The following is a 12,282-nucleotide window of genomic DNA, read 5'->3' as shown; positions in this document are numbered from 1 at the left end:
ATCATTCTCCACCAATTCAGTCTCTGTATGTCCCCAGATCACAGCTTCAGCCCATCAATGAGGAGCTCATAGTATTTTCAGAGAGCTCGGTATCATCCTGTGCAACATCACAAAGTGAATTAATAGAGATCTGGAACTTTCACAAGACTTCTGCTAGTCCATTCATGGGACAAGATGAACAGAAAATCTGGCTGGAGTGCCACTGTCCATTCCACAGAGACTCAAAATATAAGCAGACTGCTGCTTCAAAATTCCTCATGAATACTTATTCCATTTTCCTCCCAAGGTTATCTTAAGGAGAAACTAGCTTCAAGACAAATGGAAGATGACTTGGTACCTGAAGCTATTCCAGGTCAATCTTAGGAGCAGACAGCAGGCCTCTTGTGTGTCATATGCATGTCTATACTGTCAAGGAAGCAGAAGGATTCTAGAATCTGGGAGAGAGCCATGCAGCTAATACTATTTTACTTACTGAAGCCAGAACTGGAAAGATCTTTTCAACAAAAGAATCTCCCAAGAAGATAGGGAGGGATGATGCACATGCTGCTCTCAGTGCATTGGAACAATTTTTATAGTGGGGGTGCTGAAAGCCACTGAACAAAAAAGTGTAAACCCTGTATATGATGGAAACCGCGTCAAGCTCCAGTACTTGTAGTTCCTGCACCCCCCTGCTTTGGGGTTAAACTTTCAAGACATTAGCCATATGATTTATAAGGTACCATAATTCAAGCATTCTGCAGAAACCTTTTAAGAAGATGCAGTAACTACTTCTATTACATCAGAAGAATAAGCTTCACCCACCTCAGTCTCCCCTATGGTTGGTGGGAAGAGAGGAGCTATAAGCAGAAGTCCTATAAAAGACAGAGGGGAAGATGTCATCTCCTCAGTCACTCAAGTTACTTTTTTTTTATGAGAGGAATAGAAGAGATGCAAGGGTAGAGTGGATTTCTTAGCAACCCTGGAAACTGTATTCAGCTAGATGAAGGAATTTTGATCAACCTGGTCCCTAAAAATCTGGGTTGAGGTGGTTGTCCAGGTTCCCCACAGCTAAGATGTCATTCTGCATTTGGGTGATGGGAGCTGTTTGGCTCTCCTAAGTATGAGTAGAGAGATTCTTGATAAAGATTCACTTACGAACTTCTCACCCAATTATTTCACCAATTTTTTTTTTTTTTTTTTAATATTTCTGTACTTTTGTAAGCTAACTTGACTACTGTATCTCTGTGTTGTGGTATATTTCTTTTCTAAATATAAATCTTAAGTTTTACATTAAAATCCCTCTGGAAAAAGTCATTCAAATTTAAATGATATTTACAGAAATCCATGCAAGAACTAGAAAAGGAAGGAAACGAAGTCATTTCAAATTTGTTCTTTAATATCTTTAAAAGGTCACAACGTATTCAATCTTATTAATAAATTTTATTTGGACAAGTAGAGAACAACTTGTATCACAACATTTTTAAACAACATGATTAAAGACTGCAGCACTCCCAAGAGTGGTCACAGATATGTACAGTATATGAAGAAAAAGTTGCACCTCAGAGCTGATCATGATCAAGTTAAAAATACCTGACTTAAAGTACATGTGCTAATAAATTTCCTTCAGGTCATGACCAGCATGAAAATAATTAGGACACAGGTACTCAGCAAAGTTTTCTGCTAACGGGTACAGCAATATGCTGCATTTAAAGATTAAAATCAGATTCTAGTTTAGTGTTACCACTGAGCCCTTAAGAGAAATCCAAATCTCTACTGTTCCCCATTTACACACATCAAAACTATTCACACTTAAGGATGTGCCCAGCTGCACACAATCTGGTTCTTTGCATGGATAAAAACTTTTATAGCTAATACTGGAGGTCTTACATCTTGATATAAATCTGCCTCTCTGGCTATAAGAATTTGAACTATCAGTTGCTAAGGAAAAAACTTGCTAAGTTAACTCCTCAGGAGAAACAACGCAGGTCTCTGGAAATCACATCCCTCCTACAATGAAAATGCTCTGCCAATTCAAGTTTCATTTGTTCAGGAAGACAGAAGATTTAAGGCTTCAGTGGCAAATACAATCCTCTGAGCAATGTTTTTCTAAAGTCAAGATGAGATAGATAATGTTTACTTTTTCTTGACTCTTAAAATCCCTGGTATCAGGTTTAGATAACATCCACCCGTAATTAAGTCCGGCAAGAGATCTCTCCTCCTTCAGAAGAGGTTGTCCTAAATCATCCATTTTAGGAGCATTTGAGGATAGTTTGTGTTTTGTTTGTTTTTTATTAAAATTATAGTAACATTCAGGAACTTCTTTTAATAAGTTGATGAAGCAGTGCTCATGGCATCATCTGCAATTTTGGTACTGGCAGGGTGTATGCTTGCAAAATATTTGACATCATTGTCATCATCCATTTGAAGGGCCATAATTGTCTGTTCCACAACTTCTTGATGAGAATTGGCAGAATTCAGAAAATATTCTGTAAATAATGGAGAATACAAGAGATATATAAGAAAAATAAGAGTTACAATATTATATTTTGGCGCAAACCCTAGCTACTATGCTACAGTGTTATATTCAAAAGCATAAGCATGCTTCTACACCGAGGGCAAACAGAGGCTTCTGTTTTAATACAGAAAGGCTATTAGTGAGACTGAAATTCTGTATTAACAAATCAAAGTTTTTGGATATTTTAATTTAATCCTTATGCTGTAGGCAGATATTGCTTCATGACATAAAATATTAGGGCAATATCTATTCTAACTATAGTCACACCCAATCCTTGTAATCAGGCAAATAATATATTCATTTAAATGTATCCACAAACTAACTTAAAATACTTGGGGTGATTAATACATGATGACTCAAGTATAATATGGTCGTCCTTGTGGTGTAGGAGTACAAGTCCCCTAAATTACTTCAATGTAGTAAGTGGCAGACAGCATGTGCAAAGGGAAAAACTCCTGCTAAGAACAGGAGTCCCAAAATCAATGTGTTTATATTTCCAATGGAAGGTAATACAAATAAACTGCCATTCTACTGACAGACGCTACCACTCAATACAAATGGTAATATGAATAAACAGTATGCAAGAAACCCCAATATGTGACAGTTTTTTAAAAATTATAGGATACAATTGTATTAAAAAATCCTCCCTTTCTACAGCAGTTTGTGGTTGATTTATTCCCAGAAGTATACCAGTTAATATACCTTTTAATTTTATTTTTTATTCAATTTAGATTTAATCTACCCATTGTCTCTCATTTTATACTTGTATTGTAAGGTCTGTGAGACAGGGACTGTTTCTGTTCTACATTTGTACAGTGCCTACGCAATCGTGCTGGGTCCTCTAGGTGCTACCATAATACAAATAAATGATAAAGCATCTATGAATATTAGCCACGTAAATGTCTCCTGACTACAGCGAGGCTCTCTGTTACAAGAGTTCATGAGTTCCACAGCTTAATTAAGTGTTGTATAAAAAAAAGTATTTCTTTGATCAGTTTTAAATGTAATGCCTTTCAGTTTATTTGGATGTCTCCTTGTTCTTATATTTATAAATGGTAAATAGGAATGCTGAAACGGTCTCCCCTGTATTGTTCATTATTTTCATGTCCTATTTTGTCTCCTCTAAACTAAGCAGTCCTAGTAATTTCAATCTCTCCACATACTAAAATGTTTACATGTTTCTAATAATTTTTTCCATCCACCTAGAGGTTCTTATTTCTGTTCTATATTTTTGAAATGAGGGTGAACAGAGCTGAACACAGTATTCCAGATGAGAGAATAACACTGATTTATCTAATGGCATACTATTTCCAGTATTATTTTCCACCCCACTCTTTTAACATCCTAACATTGCTAGCTTTTCTGAGCACTGGGGATGCTTTCCCTAAGGGAAGTCTACAGTTTGACAGTAGCAGTTCCCTTGCTGAAATGTTGCAAAGGCTCTCCCCTCACTCCCAAAAGGAAAACAGAACAGCACTAGCCACCTCTCCTCTCCCAGAGAGGCAAGAGATAGGGTTAGCAGTGAAGGCTGTTTTTCTAGTTCCCAGCCTTTATTACATACAGCATCAATTTTTAGACTCAAACACAACACATTTGTTCTACATCACATCAGTTAATCACCAGTATTCAGGCTGACCAATAGCCTTAATTTCCCAAAACTAGCCCATTTAGGGAAAATTGGTCAAGGAAAATGGGCTAAGGGGAAAGAAGGAATCCATCCATTTCTCCAACATTATAGAATAGCTCTAGAAGTTATAATGTTGTCATAACTTCTAGAGCTTGCAGGTACTATCAGGGCCTCAAGGATCAGTCCAGGCTAAGCCTTGCCACCCCGAGGGATAAGGTTCAGGAGAGTATAATGTCGTAAGTGGTTTCTCACACTCGTGCTATTTTCTCCACTTGGCTACAGCAAACTAACTCAAAGAGGAGACATGTTAAACATTCAATAGTTATCTTTGACATTCATCATCTATTAAACAAAACATTCTGAACTTCAGTACCACCAACCTTTCTCTAAAAGGGTTTGCCGTAAAGTTTTTGCAAGTAGTACTCTAACATTTGGAACCCTATCGGATGCCAAGTGTAGTAAATGAGGCAGTAGCTGCACAGCAAATTGGTCCATTGGGAGGCAGTCATCTTCAATGACAGTCTGTCAAAGAGAACCAAGCAACTGCATTAGATTTCTCCCCATAAAGAGGGAGCTAAAAACAAACACAGATCACAATGACAGTTCATGGATCCTACCAACTTAATAATAATCAACATATAAGAATATTTAGCATTCATATAGCACTTTCCACCTATAGATCTCAAGATGCTTTACAGATACAGGGAACTGTACTTCCCAGTAGGAGGTGAGGCCTTCTAAAGCAGAATACATGTCTGAGAAAATTCAGGCTCAAAAAGAGAGCATTAGAAATCAGCGTGAGTTACTTTACAGTAAATTAAATAACCTTTTCATGTTTGCTTACAGTAATAGGAGCATTTTGTAACTGAAGTTGGCCTTAAATCTTACAGATAATTTAGACATTCTTACTGATTTAGACTGCTGTAATTAGATGCAGTGATAAGAACAGGGTTATGTTATGCTGCAGTTTTCCCATTTCAAGCACCATAACCCATATTTTAAAGAGTTGTCATAACACAGACTTATCCAAATATCCTCCCCCTACCAAACAACAAAGCACAATATTTAGTTGAGTAAAACACAAAACAGTAGAGAACTAAGAACCGGGTGATAGTCTTCCCTGGCAAAATTCACTGGGCAACCAGAGGGCCCATGAAATTCCATGAAACTTGCCTAACAGAGATCCTGACAAATTCTCTCCTCAGCTGCTGGGAGGGGAAGGACGGAGCTGTGGAAACAAGGGCACACTACCAACAGCCCTCAGATGCAAATCGCCAGAAGTTTTTTTTAAATAAGATCAAACCCCAGAGAGGGGATATCCCTTCTGGGCCACACTATGGGAACCCTTTCCCACATGGCAGGGCAACTGCCCAGACTGCTCCTTTGCCATCACTGGCCACTCCAGCTGCACCTGAGGTCTACTCCTCCAACACAGCTCAGAGCCAGCTCGTTTTTCTTGATAGTATTTCTGCCAGCTTCTGAACAACTTATGCTAGCTGGGTGTGTGGGCAATGACACCTACTTGCCCTTGCTGCCTGAACAGATCATTCAGTAAATGGTAAGCAGCTGCCAGCACTGTATCACTCACCACTAGAGGGTGCTCACTTCATACCAGACCATGGAATAAGTGGCTGAAAGTTACTCCCAAACTCAGGTATCCTATGTGTTATTCAGACTAGTTTTTTACTGTCGCTTTTGTTGTTGTTTTACACTCAACACCATACTTTGATTCTCTGAACATACTGAGGAGAACACATGAAGTTTGTATACTGAACTTCAGTGGTATGCAACATGGGAATTTAGACTGCAAGAGTGACTCTCCTGGGTAGGGAAGAAAGAGCCCCGTTTCTACAGCATCTCCTGATGTCTTCTCTGGAGCGGTGCTGAGCAGACAAAGCCATGAATTGTGCCCTTCTTCCCCATCTTCTCCCGCCAGAGGAAAGATTCTCTGGCAATGATTTCTACGAACTATTCAGGAAAATACAGATGAATCCCTAAGGAAGTTAGCTGCCCACCCTCTCCCAAACAAATACATAAATAAAAGCTCTTACCTGGCAGATAAAGACAAATGTTTGCCGACCGGACCACTTCGGGCATCTACAGAATTTTTCAACGAGTTCGTTCATGAGGTCTACCACAAAAGTTGATGTTGAAGCCATATGCAGCTTCTTTACCATTTCACTAACCTATAAGAAACGTTAAGTTACCAATACATAAACACACAAATATAACAACTTCCGACCATGACTCAGAACTTTGAGATATTGGATTCATTTAAATTATTTTACATTAAAATTTGTTTCTTAGCTCATACCAGCTTGTAGGAAATCCATCGAACAGAGGAAACCTTATCTGCACAGAGGCTGAGGGCAATAGGGCGCAAATAGTCATAAACATCTCTGGCACTGTATAGATCTAGAAGCAAGATGAGCTGCCTAAAAGAAAGAACAAAGCATAACACAGCAGAACAAAATCAAAAATGAAAAAGGTATCCCTAACCTTGAAAATTACAATTTACACAACATTGCCTGCCCTTTAACATAACAGAAACCAAACCATATACACTAAGACAATTTTCCATTCTTCATTCTCATTTTAATTGTTTTCTCTCATAATACTGAATAATTCCACCCCTGTAATTTGCCACTTATTCAGTAAATATGACCCTAATGCTACATGAGAGCAATAAGAGTGTGCAAAAATAATCTGGGATAAGAAAAAAATTAATAGGTACAAAAGTTTGCACTCGTTAGATCGTATAACCAATAACAATGTTACAAGGTACATGCAAGCTACAGTGTGACCAAGCTGGTTGTACAGATAACAAGATCAACAGCTTTTCTGATTAAAATGAGTAGAGCAGATTTGATCAAAGTAAGTATAAGGTGCTCCCTTTCCCTCCCCCTTCCAGCATGCTAAAATACTTACTGCTTGGACAATCTGAGTGGAAGTGCTCAATTCATTTTTTCATTCTACATTCAAGGGGACTTATAAAATAGTTTATAAGGAATTAAGTTATTAGTAGATATTACTAGTGTGTCACAGACATGAGTAGTATGTGTTGTAGAAGTTGTGAGCTCATGTAGATGAGCACATGAAGACGTGTCAAAATGCCTCTATAATATAGTTCTAGTGTATTTGATTGATTGATTGATGAATTGAAACGTTAAAATCCACATAGCAGAAAAACTATCCAAATCCAACCAAACCCTCATGAACAACATACTCTGCCAGCTCATATCGAAAACGCCAATTCCTGCTGTTATCGGTCACTAAGAATTCCTGGAGCTGATAAAGATATTCTCGTCTTTTGTCAAGATGAAGAAGCTGGAACAACAAATATAAATTTAATCAGAGCAGTGCAGATTGCAAGCACTTAATGTGAATGGATGGAATATGAACAAAATGTCTATCATAAAACAGCCACTTGGATTAAAAAAGCACCCTTTGAAATATACAGTATAATGCTTGTAAAACATTTTGGGTAAAATTTTGCTGTGACTTGCAAGAAAGTCAGCAAAGTTAATGGGGTAGTCTTAACAACATTTTATGCTGTATATACTTTAATTAATAATAACGAAGAGTAAGTGGTAAATAACTGCTACGTCTTCAACTGTCTCAGAGAAGGAAAAGTATTAGCTTCATAAAGCTTTTGCAATACCTTCTCTAGTACCATATAGGCATTTGGCTGGACTACTGTAAAGGATTATACTGGTGAAATCTATGGGCACAGGTCTATGCAGGGAAAACAAGTGGATAGAAGGCATAATATATTATGGTCCAAAGTGAAATAAACATGAAATGTACCTTTAGAAAATCATGTAAGTGTTTAAGGACACCTATCCTGACTTCATCTAGGTCCTTTAAAAATCCATTGAAGACTGGAACCAAGTCTCCAGCTGTGAGTTGGTCTCCCAGGATAACTGCAAGCTCATGTATAGAGAATGCTAATGTCCTTCGAACTTTCCACTGCAAAAAAAAAAAAAAAAAAAAAAAAAAAAAAAAAATAATAATAATAATAATAATTGCATTTATTAATAAATTATCCCCAAACAATAGTTTTTGTTTTAACGATAGGATTATTTTTCTTATATTGTCCAACATTAATATTGGAATCCTCAGTACAACCACTTAATTCACTCACTTCTTTCAATAAAACAGAACTCATTTTTTATTCAAAAGCGAAAAATAAGACACAAATGGGATTGTTCAAGGATCATTTGTTCCATCTGCATATCCAGGAACTGAACAAGTAACAAAATTATTGTGTTCTTAATTAACAGAAACAAAACAAAAATGATGTTGAATATCCACATTTTTGCAGTTCTCTTCTTGCTTCAAACTTTTCTCATGCATATTGAATTTGATAGTTCTTGTTCCTCTCTAGCTTCTCTAATCTGTACTTTACAAAGCAGAAGAAGAAAGAAGGTACTCTGCTATACTTTGATTGGAAACTGTAAATCCCAGTGTTGCAACAGATTTTCCCTCACAGGGAAGCCAACATCTGACATCCATACACAGTATCAAATATTTTGTTCCAAGAAACATCTTGGCACAAGCAATGGTCCAATTAAGATGTGTGAGGTTGTGACAGTGTACCCTATAAGGCTTTATGGGGTGTGTGTGTGTCTGTGTGCGCTTATAAATGTATGTATGACATAACTGGAATATGTTTTGTGCTGCCTGTGCCATGTAATATATCTCCGTAAAGGTTATGGTCTACTATATCTATTCGTCCTATTTGTACATGTATATCATTTTCTACTTGAGATTAAGAATATGGGCTGTATGCTGGCTTGGTTTCTAAGTAAGCTTTGTGAGGCATTTAGTCAGCTTCTTTAGGAAGGAATTCGCCAGGTTAAGTACCTGATCAGGAAACACTTGGGGAACAATGCATCTTGGAATGCTCCAATCTACATAAGAAGTTTTCCTGGAGACATGCAAGATACTATGTGGACAATTTTCAGAGTAGCAGCCATGTTAGTCTGTATCCGCAAAAAGAACAGGAGTACTTGTGGCACCTTAGAGACTAACAAATTTATTAGAGCATAAGCTTTCATGGACTACAGCCCACTTCTTCGGATGCATATAGAGTGAAACATATATTGAGGAGATATATATATACACACATACAGAGAGCTCTCTTATGCAGGGTTAAACGGATTTATTTGGGTTTAGACCCCATTGGGGGAGTTGGGCATCTGAGTGCTAAAGACAAGCACACTTCTGTGAGCTGTTTTCAGGTAAACTTGCAGCTTCGGGGCAAGTGATTCAGACAAGGTCTGTGTTGGAGTAGACGGAGTGTCTGGCTCAGCAAGACAGGGTGCTGTAGTCCTGAGCTGGCAGGGAAAACAGGAGCAGAGGTAGTCTTTGCACATCGAGTGACCACTCCCAAGAGGGTTTCTGTGATCCAACCCGTCACAGAGGTCCTTTTAGTTTCTATGTGGTCTTATTTTAGGGGTGGAGGGGAGAGGGAGGGAACACGACACACTGTTCAAACGGATAATGTATTTTCAATTATATAAAAAACAAGTATTGTTATTTAACCTTACTCTCCCCCTCTGACCAGCACTTTCCAACTACCAAATGATATCTTTGCAGACTTAATCCTATTTTAGTGATGCAGTTTTCTCCCTCATTATTCTTGTGGCAGACTCTCAAAGTAATTTTAAACACACCGCAAACTTAGTTAGCAATGTTATTTTTTAACTCTTGTTGGGTTTTTTTAGTTTCTTTACTGATTACTTGTGTGCTAATTTTTTTCACCTTACTGTTAGGCACTTTGAGAAATGTGACTGATACCATATACAATATTCTCCAGTTTATTAAAAATCCTGTTATCAAAGCGCCACATTATCTGAATCCCTTCCTTGTCCCTCATCATGAGATACATGAACTATAGGCCCTCTGTAGCATGCATCTCATTTTGGGGACAAGGAAGAGATTCGGATGATGCGATGGTTCGGACAATAGAGCCCTCTTGATTATCCAAACAATCAATTATCCAAATAAAATCCCCCCCCCTTCAGAAAATTGGGAATATATTGTATAAATAAACAATATATGTCAGAGAGTTTTCACTCTGGTACATCAGTGAATTAATTTATCAGGGTGAAGTGGATCAAGAATAACTACTCAAAAAAGGAAGCGTGTCTTTGAAAAAGAAAGGCAAGAGTGGAAAATTACTACAAAATAAAATGGCCCATATACTGAAAGCTGCTTCCTTAACAGCAAAGGAACAGAGAAGAAAGCAACAGCCATTTCCAATATTTTAACATTTGTTTCTAACACACCAATGATACTGCAATACTTTTAATTCTTTATGACTAACTTTTATGACTTGCCAGTGCATCAAAGTGGATACCCCTATTCTCATTAAAAGTGCCACAAGAACTGTAGCAACCGGAAGAGATCAAGACCTCTGGTTTCTAATCAACCCACAAGGTGACAGGCTCAGCAACATTTGTGCATCTATTCCAGGTATTTATATAATCCCCATTACCGTAGTATCTGAGCACCTCACAAACATGGTGCCCAAGCATTGTTCTGGGACACTGGTCAAACTATTACTTAGAGGAAGAGCATCATCTACTAAATTACCAACACCAGTGACAGGATATGAAAAAAATAAATTCAAAAATGCCCATTATAAGGAAACACAGTTATAAAGGTGTATATACAATTTGTTTTCAAAGCTGCTCGAGTTTAAATGCTTTAACATACCTGCATATCAGATGCTAGTGTCTCATAGGTGTCTTTCAGACAGTGCCAGTTCTGTCTACCTAACGTAAGTGCCACACCTGGCAGGCTATACGCACAATGTTTAGCAATCTCAGTATCAACCGTTTGTGCACGAGAAGGATCGGTCATGGATAAATATTGATCCAACAAGGCTTGAGGTACAACATCCTAGAGAGAGAGAGAGAGACTTTACTTGAAAATGTGGCAAACTATTTCCGTACAACCTATTATATAAAACTAGCTTACATTTTAAGAGAAAGAATTTTTCTCACCTCATAATAATGGACAAAAATGCTTAAAGATTAAGAATGTAAATATTATAATTCATAAAAGTACCATATATAAAAATCAGACTAACTTTAGTTGTGTAAAGTTGATATTTTAAGCAAATATTAAGGTTACTTAAGCAATATTAATACAGAAACACAGTAACTGAGAAGGTATGATTAGTCCTTGTAAATACCCAGACTGAAGTAACAAGGATGAATGGGTGGAACACTTTCAGACTACCGAAACAGAGTAGGAGCATTGTTTGAAACTTAAGAAGAAACAATTTAACTTGGACTTCTATAGCACTGCTCAACACTCTTACAAACATTAAAGACTCAATATCCTGTGAGACTGGCAAACTTTATGCCTGTTTAACAAATACATAAAAATAAGTGACTAGTGCTGGTCAGAACATGGTTTTCCCCACCTTGCAGAAAATTTTTACCTTATGGCAAAAAATGAAAACTAATTTTAAATGTTTCATTTTGGGTCAGTTCAATATTAAACTGTGCCTGCCTGAGCTGCTAAAGTGCCTCATAGGAATGGCATTTGGGTGCCTCATGCCCTCATTCTTCCCTATGGGCTGCACTTCTTGGCTAGAACTACTTCTCCCATGATGCAGCACATTCTCCCCTCTTGCTGAGCTGCTGCAGTGCTTCATGGGAGAGTAGAACCCAGCCCACAAAGAAGTATGAGTGGATGAGGTTCCCACACTACAGCTCCCATCAGTTGTTCAGGAGGATATAGTTTAACATCAAATTAAGCCAAAATAATTCTATTTGGTATCAAATCTAAATTTGTTTTTTTCTGCTAAAGTCAAAGTTTTCAGTGGACAACACACTTCTTGTGAAAAATTCTGTTCAATTAAAAAAAAAGTTTTCCCCTGAAAAACAGTTTTAATGGAAAATTTTCAACTGGCTCTGTAAATAAGTCATTGAAGCTGCACAGCAAGTCAGTGGCAGAGGAAAAATTAAAATAAATAGCTTCGGAGTCTTGATTAACAGCTCTACTGTCAAAGCTACACTACTCCGTTAAAAAAAAAAAAAAAAAAGACTGGCCTGGTCAGTTACAACAGAATAAACTGCCAATGTAACCACTGTCACTGCAGGTACTCAAGGCTGGATTATACAGAGACTTATTGATGAGGCTT

General features: G+C 37.6%; 1 protein-coding gene across 6 annotated transcripts in view; it reads right to left on the bottom strand.

Annotated features, from left to right (window-relative positions):
- Positions 1-1,354: 1,354 nt before the first annotated feature.
- PPP4R1 (protein phosphatase 4 regulatory subunit 1) overlaps positions 1,355-12,282 on the bottom strand; it is a 100,386-nt gene continuing 89,458 nt past the window's right edge. For all 6 annotated transcript variants that reach the window (XM_034762605.1, XM_034762607.1, XM_034762611.1 and 3 more), the window contains 7 exons: positions 10,845-11,030; positions 7,929-8,090; positions 7,348-7,448; positions 6,436-6,556; positions 6,173-6,307; positions 4,502-4,643; positions 1,355-2,465 (listed from right to left, as the gene is read on the bottom strand). In XM_034762605.1, the coding sequence (XP_034618496.1) occupies positions 2,302-2,465; positions 4,502-4,643; positions 6,173-6,307; positions 6,436-6,556; positions 7,348-7,448; positions 7,929-8,090; positions 10,845-11,030 (1,011 nt within the window). In that variant the 3' untranslated portion in view covers positions 1,355-2,301. The remainder of the gene's footprint in view (positions 2,466-4,501; positions 4,644-6,172; positions 6,308-6,435; positions 6,557-7,347; positions 7,449-7,928; positions 8,091-10,844; positions 11,031-12,282) is intronic.

This window comes from Trachemys scripta, chromosome 2 (genome assembly GCF_013100865.1).
Source record: "Trachemys scripta elegans isolate TJP31775 chromosome 2, CAS_Tse_1.0, whole genome shotgun sequence".
In the NCBI taxonomy this organism is placed as follows: domain Eukaryota; kingdom Metazoa; phylum Chordata; order Testudines; family Emydidae; genus Trachemys; species Trachemys scripta.
This window is presented reverse-complemented; position numbering and strand designations above follow the sequence as displayed.